This window comes from Puma concolor, chromosome D1, assembly GCF_028749965.1.
Source record: "Puma concolor isolate L17-30 chromosome D1, mPumCon1.1.hap2, whole genome shotgun sequence".
In the NCBI taxonomy this organism is placed as follows: domain Eukaryota; kingdom Metazoa; phylum Chordata; class Mammalia; order Carnivora; family Felidae; genus Puma; species Puma concolor.
This window is the reverse complement of record NC_141676.1, coordinates 100,393,303-100,409,227: the sequence shown is the minus strand read 5'-3', so window position 1 is coordinate 100,409,227 and position 15,925 is coordinate 100,393,303. Positions and strand designations below refer to the sequence as shown.

Here is a 15,925-nt window from a genome sequence, read left to right as displayed (position 1 = left end):
AAATTGATCTGTGCCTACAAAGGGGCTTCTTAAAGGAAGGGGTCCTCAGACAGGACAGAGTTGAGGGAAACGAGAGGGTCACATGAGCCTGTGAGAGTGGCAGCCTGGTGTATACAGAAAACTCTGAATGTGCCGTGAGGACACCTGGGTTCGGGTCCCCGCTCTGCCACTGGTTAGTTGTGGGTCCTGGGGATGTTCCTCTCCCGTTCTGAGCCTCAGGATCCTCCTGTGTAAAACTCTGCTCCAGCTGGGTAGTGGCTGCTGTTAATAATTAGGTGCCAATCAAGTTAATGTGTAGCCGGAACATCATTCTTTTGAGTCAGAAGACGACTCGGTGCCTGTTTATGTTTTTGTGCTGGTAATTTGGGTGACTTTATTTTTGTCTTCCAGTAATGTTTTAATGATGTTCCCTTTGAAAGTTTCTAACGTTTCTCTCCAGGACTTGAGCTGGAAAGGGAAGAGGTTTTGCCCTTGACCAGGCAAAAGGATAGCAGCAAGTCGGATGACCAAGCGTCCCCATTGGCCTGGGAGTGAGGGGTTTCCCAGGACAAGGGACTTTCGGTTGGTGGCAAACCGGATGATTGGTCACCCTAGTGGCGAGAGAGGTGAAGGCTTGGAGGTGACTTGGAGAGGAGGTCCTGGAAGGGCTCTCCTCCTGTTCCCTTTCTATGTGGAGTTTCCCTCATTGCCCCACTGACTGGTGTGGTGGTTTTCATTATAAGGTACAACTCCCTTATTGGGAGGTACAGGGAGGAGAGGCGAGGGGCAGCCTTCGTATCTGTCACAAGCCCCATTGAGACAACTATTGCCAGGAAAGAAGCCGAGATGCTTGACTAGCACTGATGCTATGGGGATTTTCCCTTTTTCTTCAAAAAAAAAAAAGACCCAGTGGAAAAAAAAAAAAAGCGATGAGCTGTGAGGCAGACAGCGGGTCCTACGCGGCCCCAGGAGACAGTGCGCAACTCATTTGCTTAAATTTGCAGCTGACGGCTGCCACCTCTCTATAGGCACCAGGCAGAGAGCCTCTCAACATCAGACAGTGACCAGTCTGGTGACATACGGCTACAAGCATGAACTACCCCTTAACCCTGGACATGGACCTTATCAACTACAACCTGGAGGACATGGTGAGTAGAGACAGATGGTCACCCAGACCCCACTTGGAATTCTCAATTTCCTGTGCCCAGGGCTCAGGGAAGAGGGGACAGCTGTGGAGTCCCCTCCCGCTGTGGATCAGCAGAATCTAGACAGGCCCAATGGCACCTGCCTTTTAAGACTGTATTTCCCCATTCCAAGGAGGAAGCAGATAAGTAGAGTTGTTGCTTTAAATAGACATCCTTTAGAGGGGATCAGAATTTTGGGTTCCGGTCCTGCATCCTCCCGGGCTTGCTATGTGACCTGGAACAAGTCACTTTGCCTCTCCATTCCTCAGAAGAAGGTCCTCCTTTTATCTTTTAGGGCTGGAATAAGGGTCTAGATGGGAAAGTACTTTGGAAGTGTTCTTACTGTCAGGAACCTGGTGCTGTTCCAGGGTATTTACTCATCACTTGCTATATGATTGTATCATCAGGGCACTACATTCTGTGTTGAATGGAGAAGCCGAGGATTTGGTCCTGGCCCTCAGATAGCTCACGGTCTACCCATGAAGACAAAACCCCCACTCACTGGAAACTCTTAGACAGTAATTGGGTGCTAAACCAAGGAACTGTGAGACCAGGTGGCCAGCAAGGGAGGGGACCACATGGGGTCAGAGTCGGGGGGGGGGGGGCACAGGGATGCCAGATTGGTGGGAGAAACCGTGTTAATCCTAGAAATGTTTTAAAGCATGTTGTGGTCCCCGTCAGAACACTGGAATCTCTAGAGTTGAGGTGTTCTCGGATGGGCTAAGAAAATGATTCCCAGAATCACACTCTGCTTCGCACCCAAGTCCCTCCTGTGAAGCAGAGGTTCAGCTGGCTTGGCTGTCACTGGGCTCGCAAAGAAGGTGTGTGGGGAAGAGCTAAAGCAGAGACTCTGGAGCTCCTGTGTGTCGGCAGGAGAGGGCTCTTTATGAGGATCTTTGGGGAACTTCTTTCCTCCTTTCCTCCCATGGCCAATGGCACTTCTAGGGAAAGGACTTCTCTTTGCGCTACACTCTGGGCTAGATCAGAAAAGATCCAAATCCTTTCTCCCAACGCCCACTTGCTTTCCCGACCCTAAACTCACCCTGAAATGTTCTCCAACACCCTTCAGTTCCACCGGCTGGAATCCATGCTGGAACTCTACCAGCCGGGTTCCCAGACGTGCTTGGAATAGCCCGCCCACTTGCCCAGATCCCAGAGCTAGGAAGCCGCCGAGAATGTGAGGGGAAGAGCTAATTACCCCAAGTCTGGTCCCTCAGACCCAATCAGATAAAAACAGAGCCAGAACCATCAGTCTAATCCGACCTGCCGCCTAGCCTGTGGGACCCAATACAAAATGAAAACGCAGGGCCCCTTGTTCAAAAATTATTAAGAATTTCAAGATAGCGATCGCAGAGCACCAACCCGAGCGTGGAGCTCTTCTAAGTACAGGGCCCGGCGTGACTGCACAGGCCACATGTCCATAAAGTTGGCCCCGAGAGAAATGACAGACTCTGGGCAGTACCCTCAACCAGGCTAAAACCCCACCGCCCTGACAAGGTGCCAACCTCCCACCCTGGCCCCCAGTCTTGGCCCCTGGCCTCACCCGAGTAGGTTAGTGGATGTTTTCCTCTGCCTACAGCTTTGAGCTGACCACGAACCCTGACCCAGTTGGACGCATAGTAACCAACCCAAGATCTGGCCACTCCTGGCTTCTGAGAAACCGCAAGAGTTTCCCCTAACTGCATGCGCCACTCCACTGCGTGACCTACTAGAGACAGGTGGTGGCAGAGGGCAGGGGACAACAGCGCGTGTCCCATATATTAAAGACCACCAGCAGCCCAGGGAGAGAGACCCAACTACTTGTTACGAACTGAGGGCCCTTGGCCACAGCCAGGTGTTGGTCATCCTGTCTTCCCTTCCGCCTCTTGAATTCTGAGATCAACTGCAGCCACTTGAAATGTCCATTTTTAAAAGAGGAGCAGCCAATCCCCACGAGTGGCGGACCCACACAAAAACTCTAGATGGCTGACTAAGCACAAGGAGCCAGGTCCCTGGGGTGGGTGTACCAGGGACCGATCCTGCTAGGAAGGCAGACCTAGGCAGACCCAGAAAAGTCTCTGTCCACAGGAACCTTGATCTGAGAGTGCAGGAACCTTGATCTTGAGAGCCTCAGGGCCTGGGCTGGGGGACCTACAGGGGCTGGGGGTAAACCTCACCTCCAGCCCCACCACACCAGCCAGGAAGGGAAGCTGCTAAAAAGCAGGATGAATCTGGTCCAACCCCAGGACCTGGACTCCCCTATCCTCTCCTCAGTGATGGTCCCCCCAAAACATTTCACTGTGGGCAGAGCATCACGGGCTACAAAGCCTGTCCACGTGTATCACCTCATTTCATCAAGGTGTAAGGAAGAGGAACCAAAACCAGCCCAGGCTGTCTCGGGCCATGCGTTGGGAGAGGGGAGGATCCCCCACCCCAAATAGGTCAAAAGTCCCAGAAGAGTCCCAGTGGAGAGGGCCCCAGCTGGAGGTGATTTGAGGAATCGGAGATGAGGGAGAGACCCAGGTCCAGCCTGGGGAGGGTTCACTGTTGGGGCAAATCTGGGCTCAGACATACAGACCGCAGTCTCCACCGGGAACTCTTGCCTTCCTTAAGGACACAGATCCCACCCCTCTGACAGAACGGCATAAAAAGTGGCCACGGATTAGGCCCTGAGAATCAGGAGACAAGAACGAATAGTCTTTCAGGAATGACCGGACAAAATGTTTCAAGTGGGTGCTGACCCACGAGATGGTTGCTGTACAAAACCTAGGGTACACATCTACCTGTCCCTCAGACTGAGTGACTGTCCCCAAAGTGTAAATTGACTTTGGGGTGCCACATGGGGACCCTCCCCCAAAACCTAAAGATTCAGCGCAAAGATAGAAGTAGCTTTGAAGCACCTGCATGGCTCAGTTGCTTAAGCGTCTGACTCTTGGTTTCAGCTTAGGCCGTGATCTTGTGGTTCGTGGGTTCGAGCCCCGTGTCGGGCTCTGCACTGACAGCTGGGAGCCTGCTTGGTACTCTCTCCCTCTTTCTCTCTCTCTCTCCCTGCCCCTCTCCCTCTCTGCCCCCACTCGTGCTCTCTCTCTCTCTCTCTCAATCAATCAATAAACATTAAAAAAAAAACCCAAAAACGTAGAAGTAGCTTAAAGTCTCCCCCCAGAACCACATCCGGGGCAGTACCATGTTCCTAATGGCCAAAACCCTGGGTACAGAGGAAAGAGGAGCCTGGCGGCTTCACTTCTGAAGGGGGGGAGGGAGGAGGGGGGAGGGGGGCAAACCAGGCCCCACATCTCTTCTTCCTTCAAGTGGCAAGCCAGAGTCTCAGATGGTCTTTTGGGAGTGTGGACCCTCAAAAGGAAGAATGGGATCAGGGACACAGACCCCCATTCGCACCCTTAGCCCGATCTCAATCCTCAAGCCACTGAAGGCTGGAAGGACAGATGCCCGGCTGACCCCATTCACAGCTCTTGCCTCTTGGTTGGGAATATCCAGACAAGGGCACAAAAGGAGACAGAACCTGTGGGTGCTGCCTAAGGCCAGAGCAATGACCTGCATCTGTGGGCAGACGCGTCCTGCGGCCAGTATGACTCAGGCCCCTGGGCTCCCGGGGTTCTGCCCGGATGAGCCACAGCACCCAGCGGGCTGGCGCTCTCTGGGGGACTGAACGCCAAGGTCAGTCTGGCCACAGGACAGACAGCTAGAGAAGCGAAGCTCCCCCACAGGTGCCGAGCTACCTGAAGATCGTGCTCATCCTCAGGCAGAGCATGACAGCCCGAGAATCTGAGCATCTGGGAGCTGTGAGTGAGGGGCACTCGAGGGCAGAGCCCAGTCTCCCGTCCAGGGCTGGAATCCCTTCCCGAATACTTGAGCTCATTCTTCCTCCTCCCAGGGGACCCCAACCCACCATGGGAGAGTTCTGCCTGTGAGAAGCTCCTTTCTCCTTTGACTGAAACACCCAACCCCCAGCCTCTGCCCATCCCTCCCCATCTGCCCTCGAGAGCCTCAAACAGTGAGCCCGTCCCGCCCTCTTGCCTATGGTGGTTCTTCCAGTCCTTGAAGAAGGCATCTGTCCTGGGCTCGGGTCTTCTTCTCCCAAGACTCTGCACCCCGGTACCAGAAAACTTCCTCCCAGGGTGGGGATTTCCAGACCCCTCAGCAAACCGGTCACCCTTGTCCAGACCAAACAAACTGCGATGGTGTCAGCTGCCCACCTACAGGTTTCTGTTCACCTAAGTAAGGTGACGGGAGCCTTTCTGGCAGCCGCGTCACCCTGTTGACTCATCTTAAGCTAGCAACCAGCAGACTCTCGGGCCTTTTTCTTCATCAACTGTCGGTAAGCCAGGTCTTCCCTAACTTTTCCCCCGACGGTTGAAATCTTAAACCCGAGTCTAGGTCTCTATATATTCCCCTGTCAATTCCATCTGGTCAGCTTGGGCCTCTAGTTCCAGGCTGTGGAGGACGCTGCATTGCCTGGAAGGGTCCCCCAGCCGTGTCAGCTGAGACAGGGTGGAGAGTGTCAAAGGGGTGAGGGTCCGGGACAGACTCCGGAGGAATGCTCCGGTTAGCCTCTGCCCCACCAGCTCACACAGTCTAATCGGCAAATGTTTGCTAATCCTCACGCTGGCCAGTGCAGCGCCCCGATGCACCTGCTCCCCTCCTCTCCCCCTGCCCATCCTCTCTTCTCCTCAACACCAGAACACAGAATGTTCTAACTCCTCTCGCCCTGTCCCCGGTGCTCAGAGCAATTTCTACCTGGATTCCTGGCTCACTGCTCAGCTTTATCCTGCTCATCAGGTCTCCTTGCCTTCTCCGGGGCATGAGCCCCCGGCCTCTGTGCAGGCTCTCTGCTGGGTACCTGCCTAGGCCACATGCCCTCGTGGCCTGGCCTGGGCACGTGGCTGTGTCTCTAAGCGGTGCGCAGTGCGTGCTGCTGTCAGAGTATGTGTGTGCCTGAGGGCCCCGGGTTCCTGCAGCTTTTGATGTCAAAGAATGAGTAAGCGCTCGGCCAGATTGCCTGCACTGAGCTCCCTCAGGGTGTGAGCCTTGGAGGGTTCCCTTCTGCACCCCACTCCCCAACGTATTTAGGATTCGACGTATTTAGGATTAGGTTCCTCATCTTCTCACCGGGCCAGAGTCAACCTTGCCTCACTACCTCTCTCCATGGTTCGGGGAGGGGTGGGGTGACTGATCCCCTAGGTATGGGAAGTGGCTTTCACATGTGCCACTTCTGAGCCTCCAAAATGTCTGTTTGACACCTCCTGCTGAGATGTACTAACAACTCCCAGCACCCCTCAAACCGGCTTCCTCCCATGTTGTTGCCCTCCCTGCCCGAGCACTTTTCCAAACAAATACCTCTTGGCAAGAAGGAAAAGATAGCTCCCCTCAACCCTCTTTGAAACCCAGCTTCTCAGGAGATGGGAGTTCTAGGGTCCTGGGGGCACCTCCCGCCGGGATGTTAAATGGGCAATAAACCAATCAGCCTGGATGCTTTAGAGGGTAAGGATTTGAGTGGTTCTCATAAAGGGCCTCCGGGGTCAGGTAGGCGGGCTGTACCTATACCGGCCAGACGGCCAGACGTTGCCCAAGGGGCAGTGGGCTGCCAGGCTCCCCCCCAACGGTAGGCAGTAGGCGGAGTCCAGCCCCACTGACTGTTCCAGGCCCCGTATCTCTTCGCCCCTGGTCTGAATTGCTTTGCTCACCACTCACCTCACTGTTTCCCCCGTGTACCTCCTGGTCAATTCCAATAGGAGTCAATGAGCATACTGGAAATAGCTCCCGGTATGGGGACAGAACCCAAGATGGGCTCTAGGCTCTCAAGGGTATTGGGAGGAGGCAGGAACCGAGGAAGGGTGAAAAGAAGTGTTTGAGTCTCTGCAGAGGCACAGAGAGGGACTTGCCTCAAACTTTGGAATACAAGGGCCCCCAGCCCTCTCTGAGAAACTGCTCTCAGTGGTAGTAACGACACAGAGAGGGGCGCCTGGGTGGCTCAGTCAGCTAAGCATCCGACTCTTGATTTGGCTCAGGTCACAATCTCACAGTTAGCGGGATCGTGGGATGGAGCCCTAGGTCAGGCTCTGTGCTGACAGTGCAGAGCCTGCTTGGGATTCTCTCTCTCTCTCTCTCTCTGTTCCTCCCCCTGCTCTCTCTCTCAAAGTAAATAAAGATGAAAAAACTTGGTTAAAATGACGCAGAGAATGTAAGAAGAGAATCTAGTTCCAAGCTAGGAAGGAGGGAGGTAGGAAGGTGGGGCTGAGTGGGACCTTGGAGGAACCGTAGGCATTAATGAGACAGGCAGTCGTGGGGAGAAAGAATTGTTCTGTAAAAGGTAGAGTTGGAGCAAAGTCTTGGAGACGGGAATGATGAACCTGGAGGACAGGGCGCCTAAGGCGATAAAGTAGAAGGCGAGGCTTGAAAAGTTGGAGGAATATACATTTTGTAGACACGTCAAGCCCCCATAGGGGAGTTCAGACGTCACCCTGCAAGCCCATGGTTTTCAAATGAAAGTAGAGCTGGTTTTTTTTTTTTTTTTTTTTTTTTTTAATTAAACGAGAGCTTCTGTGTGAAACACCACACGAGACAAGAGTGGAGAAGTTTGGTTCGAAGGCAAGGAGAGGAGCTGAGCCTCCCCCCTCCCCACCCCCAGCCCCAGGAAGCCCTGCAAGGACAGTCCCTGGATGGGATCACGCTGTGTGGCGTGCCCTGCAATCGGATCTGAAATGTGGCCGTGTGTGTCAAACCTCTTTCCCTAAGAGAACATGCAGTTAATCTCATTTCTTTTTGAGAACTACATCGTATTCTGTTGTGTGAATGCACGGAGACTGGCTTACGCCAATCTCCTGTTGAGTAATTGCATCACAAACATGACTTCTTATAATTGGCTTTGCTATTAAATGTGAAACTGGGCGAGGGGGGTAAAGGTGAAAAGCAAACCACTGCTTACAGGTAACCGGGGACCAGCAAAGGACTTTAAGCAGGACACTGATGGGATCTGCGGGTTGGGAAATTCCTCCTGTGTTTGGCGGATGGACAAGGGTGGAGAAGTTGCTGGCATGGGGCCATGGAGGCGGTAGGGTGAAGAAGGGCTGGACTGAGGCTGTGGCAGAGGGATGCTGGGGTGGGGGGAGGCAGAGGGCTCTGCCATCGCACCGATGTATCCCCCACCCCCTTCCCCCAGACCCACTTGCCCCGGGGACCAGAAGGAAAGACACACGTTGGGGACCTGGGTCTGCCCACTGAGAGCGAATGTGTGACCCACAACTGGGGCCCCTGGGTGGCAGCGTAACCATCTCCTGCTTTGTGCAAGACCCTCACTCTCCTGGAAGAAGGGCAGTGTGAGACCATCTAGAGCTTCTGTGCAGAGTATCCTGTCCCATCCTCTGCCTCCCCGGGGCTCATCATTTATAGAAGTGTCTTTTTCAACCCACATAAGTTGGTTATAATTGGTTTGAAACCATGGGGAGGGGGCCGGTGGGAGGGGTGGAGAACAGGGCTGGGAAGTGAGGAGGAGCAGGTGCAGGGGGACAGCTGCGAGTGAAAGGTATGAAAACAGACACCCGTGTCTTCCTTTGCGGTTAGCTGGGTAAACAACCTGAGCGCTGGTGGGGTGGGGTAAGGGGGGAGGAGGAGGGGGGGAGGAGAAGGAGGAGGAGGTGAGGGGAGGAGGAAGGGGAGGAGGAGGAGCTTCCAGAGACAAAGTGGGCGCATCACCCTCTCTTGGAACAGCAACACCCCTTCCTCTCTTCTGAAGCCGAGAAGGAAGCAGAGGAGGGAGCTCCCGAGTGATGGGCAGGAGCAGGGAGGGAAGCCCAGGCAGGGCTGCGTAGTGGTGAAAAAATCGGCTCTGGAGGGAGATCAACGTGGGTTCAAACACACCTGACCTTTGTAAGATAGGAAAATCACAGGGGCGCCTGGGTGGCTCAGTCGGTTAGGCGTCTGACTTCGGCTCAGGTCATGATCTCACAGCGAGTTCGAGCCCCGTGTCAGGCTCTGTGCTGACAGCTCAGGAGCCTGGATCCTGCTTCCGATTCTGTCTCCCTCTCTCTCTGCCCCTCCCCTGCTCGCTCTCTGTCTGTCTCTCTCTCTCAAAAATAAACAAACAGTAAAAAAAAAAAAAAAGACAGGAATAGCACATACCTGAGCTTGTTATGCGGAGTGAACAAAGCAGGAGGCTAGCGCTACAATTTCAGCTACAGTGAAGACATTCAGGAACAGGGAGACGCATCAAGAGGAAGCCCGTAGGCCACACCAGCAGCTGCCCCCTCAGCAGGATCTTAGGTTTTAGCGCCCGCTGCTCTGTTGGGAATTGGAGCAGACGGCCCCTTGCCCCAACCAGACCCATTTCCAAAACTGAAGTTCCAATTCCATGCCGTGAGCCGGCGGCCTTCCCTACCCGAGGACACGTAAACTCAAAGCACCTAACAGGTGCACAGCCCTTCAGAGTCCGTGAAGCCTCTCCCTACCAAACGCACCACGCATCTCCTTCCATCTTCGTCACCACCCCGCGAGGAATCAGTCCCGTTTACAGTCGAAACCTGCAGCTGGACAGGGCAAAGCGATTTGTTCGTGGACACACAAGGGGAGGTCGGGATTTGGTCGGTGGGATGTATCGGGAGCCCAGGGACAAAGGCAGCGTGGGGGTGGGGAGGACAGGAGAAATCTACAGGGGACTCGGGGTCCCCCTGTGAGAGGGAAGATGGGTCCTCAGTTCCCCGCCCTGCTGTCTCCTTGCCCTTGCAGTACAAGGAACTAGGCAACTACAGCGACAGCACGGAGAGCCCCGCGGTGGAAAATCACCTCTGCTCCACAGCGGAGGGGCCCCTCCTGTCCTCCTTCAAGGCCGTGTTCATGCCCGTGGCCTACGGCCTCATCTTCCTCCTGGGGATGATGGGCAACATCCTGGTGCTGGTGATCCTGGAACGCCACCGACAAACCCGCAGCTCCACCGAGACCTTCCTGTTCCACCTGGCCGTGGCCGACCTCCTCCTGGTCTTCATCCTGCCTTTTGCCGTGATCGAGGGCTCCGTGGGCTGGCTCCTGGGCACTTTCCTCTGCAAAACTGTGATCGCCCTGCACAAGATCAACTTCTACTGCAGCAGCCTGCTCCTGGCCTGCATCGCCGTGGACCGCTACCTGGCCATCGTCCACGCCGTCCACGCCTACCGCCACCGCCGCCTCCTCTCCATCCACATCACCTGTGCCACCATCTGGCTGGCGGGCATCTTCTTCGCCTTGCCGGAAATCCTCTTCGCCAAAGTGAGCCGCCTCCATCGCAACGACTCTCTGCCGCGCTGTACCTTCTCTCAGGAGAACCGAGCTGAAACCAACGCCTGGTTCACCTCCCGCTTCCTCTACCACCTCGGGGGCTTCCTACTGCCCATGCTGGTGATGGCCTGGTGCTACGTAGGAGTGGTGCACCGGCTGTGCCAGGCCCAGCGGCGCCCGCAGAGGCAGAAGGCGGTCAGGGTGGCCATCCTGGTGACGAGTGTCTTCTTTCTCTGTTGGTCGCCCTACCACGTCGTCATCTTCCTGGACACCCTGGCGAGGCTGAAGACCGTGAGCAACAGCTGTGAGCTGAACGGCTACCTCTCCGTGGCCATCACCATGAGCGAGTTCCTGGGCGTGGCCCACTGCTGTCTCAATCCCATGCTCTACACGTTCGCGGGCGTCAAGTTCCGTAGTGACCTGTCGCGCCTCCTGACCAAGCTGGGCTGTGCCGGCCCCGCCTCCCTCTGCCAGTTCTTCCCTACCTGGCGCAAGAGCAGTCTCTCTGAATCAGAGAATGCCACCTCCCTCACCACCTTCTAGGTCCCGGCCCCCTTCGTTTCTGCTTTCCTTGGGGGATGCGGTGTTACTGGAGCCCCTTCCACGGGACCTGGGATCCTAAGAGCTCGCCGTGGCCTAGCTGTGTCCTCACATGGGGCAGCTGGATGAACCAACCCCTCTCTCCAGGACATCCCTGCCATCGCTTCTTCCAGCCCCAGGCCTGGGCTGCAGGCCGGGGAGGGGAGGCAGCCCAAAGGCAAGAGCAGAGGATACCTGTGCCCGGCTGTATCCCCCCGGGGCTGAGATGACCCCCCCCCACACCTTGTTTCATCTTAACCATTGGAAGCTCAAGAAACAACTTTTACTTCTGCCCTTGCCCATTGCAGAAGTCAGTCCCCTCCCAGAATGCACTCCGTCGGCTCAGGGACCACTGACCTGCACCACTACCCACCTCTCCTCTCGCCCCACCTGCCGAAAGAAGCTAGAGGCTGAGCACCAGGGGATGGATGGAGGTCAAGGCCGAGGAAAGGCCAGCTGGCAAAAGAACGCGGCCTTAATGTCTCAGTCACTAACAAACACAGACGTTCTGCCGGGCCACCAGCCCTGCAGCATCTTGACCAGGCAGGAAACTCAGACTGACCCAATCCCGGAAGCTGCTCCTGGCCCTGACCAAAATGGCCCTGGGCCAGCCCCGCGTCACTGGGCCCTGGGAGGTCTGCAGACTGAGGGCAGACTCCAGGCGCCCTCAGAGACCAGCCAGACAGTGTCCTACAGAAGAAAGAAGGCCCAGCCAGCAGAGAGAAGCCACTGACAGGAAAGATTCTCCTTAGCCCCAAGGAGGCACAAGTAAAAACCAAGGCCTGCTGTCTTCTCTGCCCAGTGTAAAGAGGGCCAGGGGCAGTAGGGTCCGGGGTCCCGGCGGGTCTGGGCACTGATAAGGAAGGAGGCAGTCCGTTCCTTCCCGCCCCCCTCTCTGCAAGCTACACAGCAAAGGGGTCGCAATCGCACGGAGGGAGCACTTTGCCGAGAGTCAGAACGGAGATGGAGACCCGCCCCCCAGAGAAGGACGACAGACTGAAAGGGGCTTCTGGGGGTCGTCACATCCAGCGCCCTGCCTGCAGGCCAAGCCCAGAGCTTGCCTGTCTCTCTGGGCCTCAGCAAGAGCCACGAGGCATCCCCTTCGTCTAGGCAGGGTGAGAAGCAGGCCTGGGCAGGGAAGTCCCCGAGCCTCAGGAAGCCAAGCCCTGCCCCTGAGAGGATACTACTCAGATGGAACCAGAGGATGCTGCTCCGTGCCTGCCTGCCCAGAGAGGGCTCTCCCTCCCTCCTCCGCAGCCTCTGGGCTCGCCAGGGCGGGATGTCCGGGACCCTAGCACTTGCTGAGGGCACCTCTGGGTTGCCCAGTCCCGCTCAAGGCAGCTGGCCAAGCTCCCTGGGAGGCCCCCATGGTGGAAGTCAGAGCTTGTGACCCCAGGAGGGAGGGCTGTATCTTCACCGTAGGACCCTGGGAAAGCCCCCGGAGCCCCGCTTTTTCTCTCCCAGCATCCAACAGTAAGCTGGGCAGTCGAGTAGCCAGACACAGAAGCAAAAAGGCAAGAGGATGGATTTTAATTTTCTCTTTTTAATAAAAAGGCACCTATAAAACAGGTCAATACAGTACAGGCAGCACAGAGACCCCCGGAACAAGCCTAAAAATTGTTTCAAAATAAAAACCGAGAAGATGTCTTCACATATTGTATTTATATATTTATATTTATATATATATATTTATATAATGGTACAAAATGGCTGGGGGTATGGCCATGGATGGAGGGAAGTAGGCTGGCCTGTGGAGTTCACCTTGGAAAGCTAGTCTGGTGGCGGAGATGGGAGAAGAGAACGGGGAGGGCATTAGGCCCTTTGCGGTCTGACCCCTCTCTCCTCTGGGCAGGAAACACTTAGAGTCAGTTTGGGGAGTCTTGGGTCGGGGGGGGGGTGGTTCATGGGTACAAGGCCCAGGTTGAGGCAGGGTGGGCAAAGCGCCTGGCAGGATGGAAGCTAGGTGGCCCCCAGACACAGATGTCGGGGCCCTGGCCCTGGGCCCCTGGGAAGGTGCTGGGGGAGGCAGGGGCCTGCAGCCAGCCGGCCCCAGAGGAAGCGCTTGACCTGGCTGACGGTGGACTGAGGACAGCACCAGACTGGGAAAAGTGGGGCAAATTCCCTTTGTATCACAGCTGCCAATGCTAGACCAGACCCTGCAGATCAGGAAGGCTGGGGATGGGGCCACGGCAGAAGACCCCTTGTCTAGAAATGGCCCCCGGCCCCGGAGGCGGGGCACAGAAGGCCAGGGAACTGCCCTGCCACCTCACAAGGCAGGAAAGGAAGTGAGAAAAGGAGAAGTGTTTTACTCCTGGGGCCAAGGGGGCAAAACACTGAGTCTGTATGGCTTCAGCTCTGACCAGAGGCAGGTGGGGAGTTTTGGGAAAGAGCAGGGGACTGAGGGGGAGGCAGTGGCTGCGCCTGGGCGGGCACAGAGCCCTGAGCCCGGGGCAGGGGGACCTTGCCGGTGAGAAGGCAGGCAGAGAGGAGGCGACAGGAGGCCCCCTGCTTTTCCAACACTTTCTCTAATCCATGCTCAAAGGATGGAGGCTGGAGAGAGACAGATCTACTCAGCCAAACCCTTTTCCTTCCGCCTTTGGTGATAAGTAGGTGGCAGTTCCTGGAAGAGACGCGGCCTGGGGGTCACCTGGCCCAGGGCTACCGCAGCAGGCACAGGACCACGTGGACCGCCGTGCCACCACCCCATGGCTCCACTCAAGGGGGCCACACAGCCTCCACCTCTCCCTCCTTTCCTTCATCCCACACTGGGGAGGGAGGACTTCAAGTTCTGGCCAAGGTGTAGCAGCAGGGGATACCAGCCATCCATAGCTGGGAAGCCAGGGCCCCGTGTCGCCTGTGCGGGGCGAACACACACGCCCGTGCACACATTCTCCTGAATCATTCAGCAACAGACAGACTGCCGCTCTGGGAGGCCTCAGCCCGGATGGGGCTCTCCAGGAGGAAGCCTCGGTGGTCTGACCTCAGTTTAGGTGCGGGCTATCTTTCATTTCACCGTTTGGGGAAGGGACCGGAATGGTATCCTTACAGACCCAGAGACAATGCAAACACTGGGTACCTGTGTCAGACTGCATGGTCCTGAGTCCAGGAGAATGGAAGGGGCAAGAATTTGAAGAGGGAGGGAAGGGTTTTCTTTTATCCTTTTTTTCTTTTTTGTGACTTCTATCAAAACACAGAAATACAGCACACACACAAACCGGCACAAAAGCGCAGCGCTCTATTTACAGCTGCGGCTGGCACCTGCCCACCTGGCCAGCCGCCTGCAGGGAGGGGTGGGAGAGGGGGTCAGCCACATCAGCAGGGAGAGGAAATGAGGCAGGAAGAGACAGAAGGAAAAACAGGTGGGAGCAGAGAAACCAAGAGGAGAGAGAAGCTCGCGGCAGAAAGGAAAGGGACAGAGTGGGGAGACCTCCTCCTTCCCCTCTCCCCCCACGGACTCGACACAGGACTCCGAAAGCACAGCTGCAGAGGGTGGGTGCAGAGAAAGAGGGAAGGGAGAGGCTCCATAGGACTGGGGAGGAACGGGCGAGGGGCAGTCCCGGTGGTGGCCGAAATGGAACCCCAATCCAAAACCCCCCACCCCGCTCTGTCACTTCCCCTTAAGCTGCCAGCACATCTGGTTTCCACAAAATGCCACGCCCCACACAAGCCCCTCCCACCCCCTCCACCCCACCCCTTGACCCAGGCCATCCCAACACTGGAGGGGAAGGAACTTCCTTAAGGTTATCATATTTGCAGTATCGCCCCAGCTCCGGCCCCGCACGGGGACTGCTAGAAGGGCAGGTTGGCCATGCTGCCCGGCGCCGGGAGGTAGCCCATCTGGCTGTCCAGAGACACGCTGCGCTGCCGCAGGGGATGGGACACCATGAGGTTCTGCTGGGGCGGGGGGCCCATGAGGGAGCCCTGTGGGGACAGCATGTGGGGGGGCTGGCTGTAGACCTCGCCCCCCACGCCCCGTTGCTTCATCAGCATGAAATTCTGCTGGGTCATGAGGCCTTGCGGAGGCGACATGACCCCCTGGTGCAGGCCGTGGGGCACCATGCCCTGCTGTGGGGGCACACCTGTCCTGCCCAGCAAGGACATCTGTCCGGGGTGGCACATGGACATGTTGAGCCCCCGCTGGACGCCCTGCTGGCCCGGGAGGTTGGGGGGCCGTGAGGGGGTCTGCTCCGCCATCATGTTCTGCAGGTTCATGAGATGCAGATTGGGGGGCTGGGCCTTGGGGGGCTGGTTCTCGCTCTTGGGGAAGTACTGGAGGGTGCTGCTTGGCTTCTCAGAGGGGATGATCCTCGACAAGTCGAACTCAGGGATCCCCGTCGGGGTGGGCCGGATCACCTCGCTCAGCTCGGGGTCGTTCAGCACTGACGCCACCCCGGGGAGCACGCCCGGCGGGTAGGCGTCGCCCATGCGCCCAGCCATGCCTTTGCCCATCAGGTGCTGCTGAGGGGGCATGGGGCCGGGCGGCTGGCTAGGCAGGTCCTCTGGGGGCAGGGGCATGCCTGAAGGGTAATGCTGCTGCAGGCCAGGCCCCCCACCCCCACCCCCACTGGGGGCCATGGCACCGTGGGGCTGCTGCAGCCGAGGAGGGAAGGGCATCATCTGGGAGGAGCTGGGCACAGGGCCGCAGGGGGCATTCAGGGAGTCTGGGCCCCCTGGAGGCAGCATCATCGAGTTTTGAGGGGGCCCTCCTGTCCCCTGCGCATTGGGGTGCAATGGAATGTTGGACCCCAGAGGGGTAGGGGAGGGCAACATGGTAGGTGGGGGTTCGTGGGACAGGGGCTGCTGGCCTGGCAGGTTCATGCCCATGGGGCTCTGGGCAGCAGCCGAGTTCAGGTGCATCTGGTTGGGCTGGTTATTGCTGATCCCTGTGGGGAGAGAGAAAAGAGGGTCAGAAGCTGTGTGCACCCAGCTGTGAGAGGGTG

General features: G+C 56.9%; 2 protein-coding genes across 6 annotated transcripts in view; one reads left to right on the top strand and one right to left on the bottom strand.

The window, feature by feature from the left end:
- The first annotated feature begins 922 nt into the window (after positions 1-922).
- Positions 923-12,636, top strand: CXCR5 (C-X-C motif chemokine receptor 5). Its single transcript, XM_025928970.2, has 2 exons — positions 923-1,127; positions 9,882-12,636. Exons 1-2 carry the CDS (start codon positions 1,071-1,073, stop codon positions 10,947-10,949), a joined length of 1,125 nt encoding a protein of 374 aa, XP_025784755.2. The 5' UTR covers positions 923-1,070; the 3' UTR covers positions 10,950-12,636.
- Positions 12,509-15,925, bottom strand: part of BCL9L (BCL9 like) — a 28,546-nt gene continuing 25,129 nt past the window's right edge. For all 5 annotated transcript variants that reach the window (XM_086678938.1, XM_086678941.1, XM_086678939.1 and 2 more), the window contains one exon: positions 12,509-15,868. In XM_086678938.1, the coding sequence (XP_086535064.1) occupies positions 14,775-15,868 (1,094 nt within the window). In that variant the 3' untranslated portion in view covers positions 12,509-14,774. The remainder of the gene's footprint in view (positions 15,869-15,925) is intronic.